Consider the following 13,940-nt stretch of genomic DNA (forward strand, 5'->3'; position numbering starts at 1 on the left):
ATGTTTTATTGTACAGTCATGTCCGTAAAATGTATAGTTTTCGAGTTATTTGCAAGAAACCAAAAAATGGTACTTTTGAACCACCACCACCACCCCCTCAGCACAGTGAGTAGGAATGGGGACTTTTGATATGTTCACCTCCTTCCTACCCTAAAGAGATCCGTGGGGTCAAAAATTGTCTTCCTAACTTTTCCTTCTATAAACGTTTTTGAGCATTCATTGCCTGGACTAGTACCTGCAATGCAAAAACGCATTCTTAGATGTGTTTATATTTTCATCAATAAATTGTAAATATCTATGATATTTTTTATTCAATTTTCCCAGCCTCTTCCTTATTTAAGACATTAAGTCAAGTCACTGATAGACTGAATGACGCACTGTACAGTTGGCCGAAAACGCTGTGGAGTGTCGTGCTGAGTACAGTTCAGTACTGTTCTGAATGGTGCAAATCGATGGAAATAACACTCCCTTATTCCTTGATCAAAACTTTATTATTGACTAGCATGTAACCCGTGCTCTGCAAGGGTCTATTTTAAAACTTGACAAATTGAAAACTTGACGTAATGAAAATTTGAAGAATTTAAAACAGGCCTATAACCATCCTCGGTTAATTAAGTATCTATATATGCAAAATTTCAAGTTGATCAGTCCAGTAGTTCAGACGTGCGTCAAACATAATTTTCCTATCCCGTACTAATATAAGCCAGCTCTTTACTTTATTATAGTATAGATTGGTGAGCCTGAAAAGATCCTATCCACCTGAGTACGTTTTTTTTTCTTTTTTTTTGGTTGCCAAAACATAGACTAAACCAGACACCTTTTGGGGGAAATTATTCAACTCTACCCACTTTTTCGTGAAATAACAATGATCAAGGTTCTTACCAACAGAAATCAATGGCAAGTGGAAAATATTTATAAAGGTGTCACTTTTGGTGAGTTAGTATATTCTGTAGTATTTTTCAAAATATATAGGATATTGAAATTACAGAATCTATTCCAGTCAACTTGTTGGTTAGTTGGTGGAATTAATATTATTAGTTCAAACATAACAAAGTGATTATAATTTTAAAAGGAAATAATTGTCATGATACTTAGTTCTTGGTCAAAAATATTCTTACATTGAAATTTATCCAATCATTAATTTTTCAGAAATGATTCTATTTGCATTAAACATCATTTATCGATTCCTAATGTATTATTCATGACAATGAATTGTTCAAAATATAGATTATCAGAAGATGCCTGTACTGTATTAATATTCGCGAAAGTATTCTCATGTTCTCCACTTGTGATGAATAGCCAAAATTGGACCGCAAGCTGCACGGCGAATTTTAATCGAGGGCTCTGATTGGCTGAAAAGTTCAGCGTTCGGCGAACGGCGTGGAGAACGGCTAGAGGGACGTCGAACGGTTCGGAGAACTTCGCGGCGGTTGTTTTAACAGCTGAGTGTTAACATTATGAAACATATGGCTAATGTTCGCTGCAGGGCGGATTGTACGATTCGCTACGCTGTTCGAGCTTCGGTTCGGTATGTGTGGAAATACCTTTATATCTATTTGAGGTATAGTTCCTTATCTGGTGTAGGTATTAATGATATTAATGATAGTGAATCAAATTACACATATGTTTTTCAGAACCTAGAATGGTATGTTTAATATTAGTTCAGTCAATACTAGTAGTTCTGTGAACAGTAGACCTCACGCAGTATTCTCATCCACAAGTACCTGATTGAAACTATAGACCTTATGAAAATACAGCAATAGACTGGCTTTTCCACACATCTGTGTAATCACTTGTCAGCTGATTTATGATGAATAATTCTATAGTCTGATTTTTAATCTAATATTAGCGTATGAAGGAGGCTCCTTTTTCCTTTTATACTATCCTTGCAATGCGAAATTTCCAAAAACCTTGTATATACGTCGACGCGCAATTAAAAAAGGAACATATCTGTCAAATTTTATGAAAATCTATTACCGCGTTTCGCCGTAAATGCGCAACATATAAACATTTGAACATTAAGAGAAATGCCAAACCGTCAATTTGAATCTTAGACCTCACTTCGCTCGGTCAATTATATAGACAAGCAATAATAGACATAAAGAAGGAAGGGGATGTGCTTTCAATATAGTAATCTAGTTCTGATTTTTCAATATATTGTTTGGATACATAAGAGAAGTCCAGAACCAATTTTTGCATGCAAAATACCCTTATGCTAGATACAGAATGGCTCAAACACCTCGTATTTTCGGTTCACTTTCTAGTTTTCAGCTTATTTCCGCCAAATCCAGTCGTCGGACAGTTAAATTTTCTCTCGCCTTTTTTCAGATTATAATATTCTGAATAAAATGAAATCACTTGGAGCTCTCTACGTGTAATGTGTTCTGAGTCACAAAAACGAGTAAAATTTCAACAAAATAATCAATTTTAATGAATTTTAGTTTTCAATCAACAATATCTTCTGATTGCTACAATTCAAATGTATAATCCAAAATCCCTTTGAGCGTGATTTTGTGCGCTCTCCGGTCACAGGTTGAAGAGCACAAAATTACGCCCAGACGGATTTTGAATTGTACATTTAAATTGTGGCAATTAGAGGATATTGAAAATTTTGCATGAAAAATTGGTTCTAGACTCTAGACTTCCAATTAAAAAAGGAATGTATCTAATTAGAATGTATCCAAACGATTTATTGAAAAATCAGAACTAAAATATATATTGCAAACACCAATGTATATTATTCCGGTAGTGACTGGACTATAATGTTTTAAAGGGTAAAGGGTAGGTTAGGGAGTCTCGTTTTTTCTTCTAAATTGCCTTTTTTGTATTATTCAAAATACATACTTATAATCGTATAATGGTGCTACTTTTTAATGAATAACATACTTTTCCACTTTTGAAATTGTTATTTGAGAATATTATATTTTTCCAAATTAACCCCCCTTCTGAATATATTCAATACCCTCTAGAATATTATATAAAGAGATGATAATTTGGCCGGAAGATGATGATGATTATGACAAGGATGAGGAGTAGGAGTAGGAGCAAGAGCTTGTGGCTGTAGAGGGGTTGGTGGAGGTGGATGAGGATGATGAGGAGACAATGATGAAAGGAGAAAGGTGAAAACAATGACGTCATAATCAGTGAGTTCCGAGTTAGCGACTTCCAAAGTTAGCCAATTCCAATTCTCCACAATTTTCTGGCCAGAATCAGCGGGTTCCAGAGTTAGCCAATTCTGTCGGTGACAGAATCTGTGAGTTCCTAGCCAGTCACTTCCACAACTACAGTTAGCCAAATTCCAGTTAGCCAATTGCGCGTTCCCCTCCTAAGCAGTGCTCAAGCCTTAGCTGGAGGCTTTCTTTGAGAAGAATGGCATGTTCTCCAACATGCAATTTGGCTCAACAGTAGGTGCAGTGGATCATGTAGCTGAGCGCGAACCATGTCCTGTTGCTGCCTTGGAGGATGGCAGATCTCTGGCTCTGTGTGATCTGAGCCGAGCCTTCAACTGTGCGGACCATGATATCCTACTCATAAAACTGAGTTTCTATGGTCTAAGGGTTTCTATCGCTCAGTCCTTTCCATCTTGGCCTCTTACCTTTCTGGAAGGACTCAGCTTGTTTTCGTAGTACAAACTCTTAGACTCTTCCGGTGACTTTTGTTGTGGCTCAGGAATCGGTACTGGGGCTCAAAGTCATGATATAAGACCGTGACAACCACGGTTCCTTTATGATGTTTGCGGATGATACATCTCTACTGTCGTCGGGTGTTGATAGATAGATAGTGTTGGGGTTGAGTGGGCTTTGGAGGTGTTTGCAGAGCATCTTCAATATCTTATTTTGTGGTTCTTTGCCAATCGATTTCAGCTGAGTGAGGACAAGACCCAAAGGATCATCTGCAGCTTATCGCGGGATCTGCGTGACCCTCATGATCCAGTGAAGCTGCTGGTTTTTGTCTTGGATTGCAAATTGAGCTGGATTAATCATATACAGCAGGTAATCAGCCGAATCTCTTGCATTTGCTTCCTGCTGCTCAAGATGAGAGGCCTGGTGACTGAGAGGTATCTTGTGATGATGTATCATGCTCTCTTTCATTGCCACATCACTTATGGATTTCTCCCGTGGGGTCACTCAGCAAGGGCTGCTGATGTCCTAAGGCTGCAAAAGAGGGCTGTAACAATCATAACAGGCAGCGACCATCTTGCTGACTGCAAGCCCATCTTTGCTCGCCTTGGTGTCATCAGCCATTACATCCTCCTGTGCTTGGTGTAAGTCAAGATACAGCATCCTCTGACTGCCCGTAAAGACATTCACTACCATAACAAATGGCACCGTGAGCTGTTAGATGTCCCCAGGAGACGCTTCCTCCGATCGCAGGCCAGTCGTAGGATTTCTGCCCTGAAATATTATTTCAAGCTGCAATTTGCAAGCTGCCTCCTGGGGTGAAGCAGTTGGATGAGGCCGTCTTCAAGAGAACCGTCCGGAAGCGACTGTGTGAAAAGTCCAGTGGATACAGTACAATTTATTGCAATGATATTGATAATATTTTGAATAATAGTGAGATTGACGAATTAAAGTGGCTCAACTTCCCACTTATTTCAAAACTCCATTCATCCTAATTTCAGTTCAACAAATAGATATCGTGTTAAAATGTTACTTCTTAGCAGCAATTAATTGTTGATCAGAGCTTTAAGCATCAAGCATAACCTATCACATCATTATATAAGGTTATGGTTGTTATTATAAATACCCAATACAGATACAGAATATTCAGCAACTAATCTACTTGAAAATTTCAATATTTCCCTTTTTTCTTTTTTCTGATACATTATAAAAAATATTATTGATTGGTTCGTAATTTCTTCAAGCTGAAGTGATTTTTGTAAATTTTCAGGCTATCCTGAGGAACATCACATCTTTTTCAGGAGGTTGTCACAAACAACACAGACTGATGTACTGTTGGGAGATCTCGACCTGTCTGGGTCGGGGAAAGTGGTGCTCAGGCCTCTCACTGTTCAGGAGAGGATTCGCGAATTGAATCTTCGAGCGAGGATGTTCACTGACACAATGCTGGCCATCCAAGGATCAGCTGGCCCATCTCCTAAACACTCTCCCTTGCCGGGTCCTGCTAGCTTACAGGTTAGTCAAACAAACTATTCCACAAACTTACCTCACAATAATCACTAAACAATTTTCACTAAGAATGTCAAATAGAGTTTACAGTGAGAGTTCACAGCTAGCAAAGTTGATATACAAATTCTGAACAAAGTTGATTCATGATAATCGTTCAACGAATTCCCTTCACAATAGTTGAACAAGTGAGTCATAAATATTGAAGGAAGTGCACTATTTTGAACTGCTTACATTTTCAACAAATCATTCTCTGAGGGCATTTTCCCTCAAAATATGAAAATATGAAATATGAAAAACCAAGGGATTACCCTTGGACTTATTAGAGCTATCCAAACTAGAAACAAAATGCATAAAGAACTTTCAAGGTAACCTTACAATATTGAACTCAAAGAAAACTATACTCGCTATAGAAACTTCTTGAATAAATCACTAAAAGAAACCAATATCAATTACTATAGGAATAAATTAGACCAGAGTAAGTGAAATGCTAGGAAGACATGGGATATGATAAACGAAGTACTTGACATAACGAACAACTTTAAAGCCAGATATTGATCCTAAAATCCTAAATAAGTACTTTTCATCTTTAGATAAGAAATTGGCAGAAAAACTATGGCATGATAATCCTAACATTTCCTTTCCAGCCCGGCTAAATAGTCACCCTTCACAAACAAACTTTCAAGATTTTTTCCCATTCCCGACAAATAAAGAAGAAATAATCCAACCAATAAATGAACTGAAAACTAACTCATCTCCGGATATTAATAACATTAATAATAGCTGTCTAAAAAAATAGCCAATTTAATTGCAATGCCATTACAAAATTATAATCAACAAATGATTTGAAAAATGTTTCTTCCCAAATGAATTCAAAATCGCTAAAATTATCCCTCTCCACAAGTCTGGTGACACCAAAAATCCTACAAACTACCGTCCAATTAGCCTACTTAGTGGTTTATCAAAAGTTATGGAGAAACTTATCAGAAAGCGTTTGATGCGATATTTGAAGGAGAAAAATGTGATTCACCCTGATCAATTCGGGTTTCAAGAGGAGAAAAGCATGGAGGAATTTTAGTAATAACTAATTTTAATTTTTGGTAATAACTGTAACAAATAATTATTTCACTCTCAGTAGAAAATCAATTGCAATATTCATCGATCTAATTAAAGCTCTTGATACTATTCCACACTCAAAACTTTTAGAGAAGCTCAACCACATCGGTATCCGCGGGTTTCCATTAAAACCCTTTTCAAGCTACCTTGAGGGACGAACGCAAATATTATCTTTTGACAATAAAACCAGTATTGAACATCATTTTCACTACCGTCCTATCCCTAATCCTGTTCCTAATATTTATAAACGATCTTCAGAGCATAAACATTCAAAATGGTCAAGCAATCTCCTTTGCTGATGATACCACGCTAATGTTTTCAGGTAATAAGTGGGAGGAAACTGAAGCTGGCTGAGAGAGGAATCGCAAAGGTCAAAGCTTGGCTTGACTACAATACCTTAACATTGAATCATAAAAAGTCTTCTTTCATGACATTTAATCCCAATGCTGTCACTCAACCAATTACTCAAATGTCTATAAAAATCCACAAGACTGGCTGCATTAATATAGTTTCACCTTATACACGTTTCAACTGTCCTGCCTTAGAGGACTCAAAATCTGTTAAATATTTAGGGGTAATGGTTGACCGGCATTTGAGGTGGGATTGCCAAGTTCAATCGTTATGTAATGAGACCAAGTATTTAACAAACAAATTCTATAAAATAAGTCAGTTAAAACATTATTATTAGTTTCTGTTCATCTGTCGACACTAGTAGTTTTCTACTTCTTTTCTCTCTTTTGTTAACATATTTAATCTTACTATAGTTTCTTTAGTTTTTCAAACCTCTAGTTCTTCATAATTTGCTTAGATGTTTTCACCTTTTTTCTAATTTTTGTTTGTATTTTCCTTAGGCTAACGATCAGACAAAAGTCTTGTGAGCCATCTGATTCTTTTTATATTTTTTTATGACGTACACAAATTATTTTGTGTTTTTTTTTTTCAATTGTTGTGAAAGTGAAGAAGAATCAATAAATATTGTTATTGACCGAAGCAAAGCTGAGGTCTTAGTTTCGACTCAATCGGCTTTTGTCTGTTTGTTTGTTTGTTTGTTTGTACCGCAGTTACAGTCGCAGTTATTGTCCGATTTCGATGAAATTTGGTATGCAAGTTCTTTGAAACAAGGCGCAGAAACGTATGTGTAACGATTTTTGATAAGACCTCCGGTTTTTTTGTAATTTAAAAAACTGTAGACGAACCTCAAAAGTTTCGTATCTTTGAAGATACAGCAATTCATGTTCCTCCTACTTTTCCGCATATATTGTTACCAGGCCATGGTGTCCGAGTCGGTTAGAGCGTTGTTTCTCACACTGTGGGACCCAGGTTCAAATCTCATTCCGACCAGAATTTTTTTGCAGACGATACTAATTGTTTTATCTTATTCTAATAATATATCATTATAAAATTATTATTTTGATTATATAGAATAATTATTAGAATTATAGGATAATTATAATGATGATTATTATGAATCATCTTATTATTATTAAATTGATTGGATAAGTTATTAAAAAAAATCTTTAATATCAATACATAATAACTATCATTGTCTATGTTTCAGATAACTCAACTATTTTAGTTGTGGACAATTTTTATCATCATAAAAATAAATCAACAACTTCTTTAGTTGTAGACAATATTTAACATCATAAACATTTCTTTAATCTCCAACTTCTTCTATTCATAACTATCAGTTATTATTTTAATTATTTTTAACTGAATTTTCAGTTTATCAGGTACAATAATTATTGTATTGTATGCATTTTTGTGTCACTCTACAGTGTCAAGTCTTTTGTTTTCCTTTTGGTATGAGATCGGAAACCGATTTGTGAGCATTAACATTCTGCATAGGCATAACAAGCCATAACATTGAATCCACTTTTCATGAAAAACATCATTAGCAACCTCCTGCCATTGTCACCAACAAACCCATCTTATTTTGAATTGAATTTATTGCCAAAAATCACATAAAAATACTTGTACAATACAATCATTAGAGTATGCAATATACAATTACCTCCAAATAGACATTTATTGTAACTTGCACAACAATAATTATCAATGTAATATTCGGCGGCACTGCCAACATAAGAGTCCTTGTGTGTTGGCAGTGAGTTGCGGTTAACTTATTCTGCTTCAATTCTAGTCAAGTAGGAAGAGATATACAAATTAAATTAAAAAGAGCTAAAGAAAGTATTACACCAATATACAAAAGTCTCAAAGGCTCAGAAAAAAATATTAAAAACTCAAGAATAGTACATATTATATGACAAAGTAGTATCCAATTAACCAGTGTGACGTGTTGAGGCCATCATCAAGTAAGTGAATCATGGTGTAACCGACCCAGAATGGGGGTAGAATTAAGAGATCTCTGAATTCTAAAGGGCGAGTCATGGCACTTTATTAAACAACAAACTTTAGCATTCTATTGAACTTGTAAAATTTTATTAAATGAATTAAACTAATTTAAATTTGGACCCTAAGAAAAATTTGGAAGCTACCTTGAGGGACGAACGCAAATATTATCTTTTGACAATAAAACCAGTATTGAACATCATTTTCACTACCGTCCTATCCCTAATCCTGTTCCTAATATTTATAAACGATCTTCAGAGCATAAACATTCAAAATGGTCAAGCAATCTCCTTTGCTGATGATACCACGCTAATGTTTTCAGGTAATAAGTGGGAGGAAACTGAAGCTGGCTGAGAGAGGAATCGCAAAGGTCAAAGCTTGGCTTGACTACAATACCTTAACATTGAATCATAAAAAGTCTTCTTTCATGACATTTAATCCCAATGCTGTCACTCAACCAATTACTCAAATGTCTATAAAAATCCACAAGACTGGCTGCATTAATATAGTTTCACCTTATACACGTTTCAACTGTCCTGCCTTAGAGGACTCAAAATCTGTTAAATATTTAGGGGTAATGGTTGACCGGCATTTGAGGTGGGATTGCCAAGTTCAATCGTTATGTAATGAGACCAAGTATTTAACAAACAAATTCTATAAAATAAGTCAGTTAAAACATTATTATTAGTTTCTGTTCATCTGTCGACACTCTAGTAGTTTTCTACTTCTTTTCTCTCTTTTGTTAACATATTTAATCTTACTATAGTTTCTTTAGTTTTTCAAACCTCTAGTTCTTCATAATTTGCTTAGATGTTTTCACCTTTTTTCTAATTTCTGTTTGTATTTTCCTTAGGCTAACGATCAGACAAAAGTCTTGTGAGCCATCTGATTCTTTTTATATTTTTTTATGACGTACACAAATTATTTTGTGTTTTTTTTTTTCAATTGTTGTGAAAGTGAAGAAGAATCAATAAATATTGTTATTGACCGAAGCAAAGCTGAGGTCTTAGTTTCGACTCAATCGGCTTTTGTCTGTTTGTTTGTTTGTTTGTTTGTACCGCAGTTACAGTCGCAGTTATTGTCCGATTTGGATGAAATTTGGTATGCAAGTTCTTTGAAACAAGGCGCAGAAACGTATGTGTAACGATTTTTGATAAGACCTCCGGTTTTTTTGTAATTTAAAAAACTGTAGACGAACCTCAAAAGTTTCGTATCTTTGAAGATACAGCAATTCATGTTCCTCCTACTTTTCCGCATATATTGTTACCAGGCCATGGTGTCCGAGTCGGTTAGAGCGTTGTTTCTCACACTGTGGGACCCAGGTTCAAATCTCATTCCGACCAGAATTTTTTTGCAGACGATACTAATTGTTTTATCTTATTCTAATAATATATCATTATAAAATTATTATTTTGATTATATAGAATAATTATTAGAATTATAGGATAATTATAATGATGATTATTATGAATCATCTTATTATTATTAAATTGATTGGATAAGTTATTAAAAAAAATCTTTAATATCAATACATAATAACTATCATTGTCTATGTTTCAGATAACTCAACTATTTTAGTTGTGGACAATTTTTATCATCATAAAAATAAATCAACAACTTCTTTAGTTGTAGACAATATTTAACATCATAAACATTTCTTTAATCTCCAACTTCTTCTATTCATAACTATCAGTTATTATTTTAATTATTTTTAACTGAATTTTCAGTTTATCAGGTACAATAATTATTGTATTGTATGCATTTTTGTGTCACTCTACAGTGTCAAGTCTTTTGTTTTCCTTTTGGTATGAGATCGGAAACCGATTTGTGAGCATTAACATTCTGCATAGGCATAACAAGCCATAACATTGAATCCACTTTTCATGAAAAACATCATTAGCAACCTCCTGCCATTGTCACCAACAAACCCATCTTATTTTGAATTGAATTTATTGCCAAAAATCACATAAAAATACTTGTACAATACAATCATTAGAGTATGCAATATACAATTACCTACAAATAGACATTTATTGTAACTTGCACAACAATAATTATCAATGTAATATTCGGCGGCACTGCCAACATTGAGTCCTTGTGTGTTGGCAGTGAGTTGCGGTTAACTTATTCTGCTTCAATTCTAGTCAAGTAGGAAGAGATATACAAATTAAATTAAAAAGAGCTAAAGAAAGTATTACACCAATATACAAAAGTCTCAAAGGCTCAGAAAAAAATATTAAAAACTTAAGAATAGTACATATTATATGACAAAGTAGTATCCAATTAACCAGTGTGACGTGTTGAGGCCATCATCAAGTAAGTGAATCATGGTGTAACCGACCCAGAATGGGGGTAGAATTAAGAGATCTCTGAATTCTAAAGGGCGAGTCATGGCACTTTATTAAACAACAAACTTTAGCATTCTATTGAACTTGTAAAATTTTATTAAATGAATTAAACTAATTTAAATTTGGACAATAACCAAAAATAATCCATATCGGTTCATTGCACATTCTAAAAATTCAAGATGACTGCATGTAAGATTTTGCTAACTGCTTATCTGGATTCTAACTGTTAACGAAGGTAGTAGCGTGGACTTTACTCATTTCTCAATTACAAATTTATGATACTAGGGACTCGGTCATTCAAGGGTTTTAGCATGAGCTAGAAAATAAAATGGCACTAACAATCGATCAATCTATAAATTCATTACTATTTAGAAATTTCCACTACACTGATTACTCCCGGATAACTTACTAATTTAAACAAACATTGACATATTCACTTCAAATAATTTATAAACTACTTCAACTTAACTCACGGCGAAAAATAATACATAATAACAAACTTAAACAGCAAACAAATTCAACACACACGTTAATTTTGAGGCCCGAGGCTACCTCTGGATTTTAAATGTGAATTCGGCCGCGGCTTGATTGGAACTGAACTATTCCACGCAAATTATGTTCCCCTTCCACCAACGAGACAACGGTCCACGTGGAGACGACCATAATTCCGTGGAAAAGGAAAATAATGCAAGTTTGAAATATTCCCAAATACACGTGTATTTTCCATCGCTGACGGAAATACAGTTCCGTGAGAATACCTCAACCCTGCATAAAATTGGAGTCTTCCCGGATGCAAGTTAGCAAAATCTTAATGTGAGAAAATTGTTTTTTAACAGAAAAATAAATTTCTCACGATAAAAATTTACACACAAAATTCAGCAACAAGATCACTAAAGTCTCATTGATGAAGTCCTAATTCTACACTTTTCGAATGAACCCATACTAAATTTAGCTCTATGAAAACACAAACCCATAATTAATTTATTTATTTCAATATTATCACCATCACAATGGCAATCACCATTACAATACCTGGTTCAAGAACGTGAAAATGGAAAAACCATTGCTCAATGGTTTTGGTAACAATGCTTGTTGGATACAATATTATACTTTATACAACTAGTTTGAAGAATATGTTATGCTCAATCCAATAATCTATGCTTTTGCTCAAATTACGTGTCATTTGTTTATCTATAAAATCGTTTCGAATTTCATTCATAATGTAGCTGCAATAATATGTAAATTGATGTCTGCATATGTTTAGCTGAATGAGTTCTGTGTTAAATCTATTGTTAGGACGTGTGTTATGGGGTGTAATGTGTTCAGGAAAATTAGATTTATTCTTATTGATATGGAGTATTATATTTTTCATATAATTCTGTCTTATTGTAGGGACCTTAAATTCAAGAAAACTTTCCTCACTAGGATAGAGTCGAGGTATTCCTAATGCTGCTCTTATAATATGTTCTTGTAAGATAAATAATTTCTTCAGATGTGTATCATATGCAGCTCCCCCTACTTCATTAATATATTGAAATAATGAGTGAGCGTATGCAAAGTAAATTTTCCGTATAATGTCTATGTTTTTTATTTTATTTATTTTATGAAAAATGTAAATGAGGTATTTCAACTTTGAGCACAAATAATCTATGTGTTTGTTTCATTTTATATGTTGATCCAAAAATATACCAAGATATTTAATTGTGTGAACTCTTTCTAATGTTTTTTGTACTTCTGTATTATCTGTAGTGTTTTCATTGTTATTATTTGTCGTCCTTATTTTGAGATTTAAATCTTTTGCTGGTTGTCCAGTTATATCGGGTGAAAAGGTGATATACTTAGTTTTGTCAGCATTTAAAGTCAGGATATGATCTTGAAGCCATTTCCAACAATTATTAGGTTTCTATTGGCTATATTGAAAGTTTCTTCCCAGCTTTTGCCGCTGAAGATCAATACAGTGTCATCTGCAAAAGACAGAGTGGTGCAATCTTATAGGTTTAGTTTGAGTAGGTCATTCACATACAACAAAAAAAGAATTGGTGATAGGACAGAACCTTTAGGCAAGCCGAAACCTGACGTATATTTAATATCAGTTTGACCCTGAAGGTGTAGGTATTGTTTCCTTTCAGTCAAATATGAAGAAAATAAATCATTTGCTGCACCTCTAACTCCAGCCCTATCTAATTTGTTTAATAATATACTGTGAGGTATCGTATAAAAAGCTTTTGATAGTCAGTTTGACCCTGAAGATGTAGGTATTGTTTCCTTTCAGTCAAATATGAAGAGAATAAATCATTTGCTGCACCTCTAATTCCAGCCCTATCTAATTTGTTTAATAATATATTGTGAGGTATCGTATCAAAAGCTTTTGATAGATCCATGAACACTGCAAGAGCTTTTCTATTGCTATTAAAATTGTCAAAAATTATTTTGTTCAAGTGGATGACTGCATCTTTAGTAGACTTATTTTTTCGAAAACCAAATTGATTTCATTTATTATATTTTCTTTCTCTAAAAAACTCATAATTCTTTTTTTATTATTTTTTCTAATATTTTGGAAAGGTTACTTATCAAGCATATCGGTCTATAATTTTCTGTTTTTTTTAATCTCCGGTTTTAGGTATTGGGATGATTCTGGCTTCTCTGAATTTTTTGGGGAAATATCCTTTATTTAAACATTTGTTGAATATATGTTCTAAGGGTCCAGTTATGTAGTAAGAAATTTCTTTTATGAAAGGTCCTGTGAAGTTATCTGGTCCTGGTGTAGATTTGTTTTTCAAGTGATTTATAATTGACATTATTTCGTTGAGTTTGTGGGTTGAGAAAGATACTGTGCTGACATGAATTTGATAGCGATCGAGGAACTGGGATATCACTTACATTTCCTGATATTTTTCTGGCAAATGATACACCCTCATTAGCAAAGTAATCGTTGAGTATATCTGCATCTAGGCTTATTTCTTTTGTGCTTTTCTTTATTTCCAGCAGCTCGTTAATG

At 34.1% G+C, this 13,940-nt stretch overlaps 1 protein-coding gene across 1 annotated transcript in view; it reads left to right on the forward strand.

Moving 5' to 3' along the window:
- The window catches only part of LOC111045931, a 110,814-nt gene that overhangs the window by 71,022 nt on the left and 25,852 nt on the right, over nt 1-13,940 (forward strand). The window contains exon 3 of the mRNA XM_039441876.1: nt 4,891-5,135. Within this exon, the coding sequence (XP_039297810.1) occupies nt 4,891-5,135 (245 nt within the window). The remainder of the gene's footprint in view (nt 1-4,890; nt 5,136-13,940) is intronic.

This window comes from Nilaparvata lugens, chromosome X, assembly GCF_014356525.2.
Source record: "Nilaparvata lugens isolate BPH chromosome X, ASM1435652v1, whole genome shotgun sequence".
Lineage (NCBI taxonomy): Eukaryota > Metazoa > Arthropoda > Insecta > Hemiptera > Delphacidae > Nilaparvata > Nilaparvata lugens.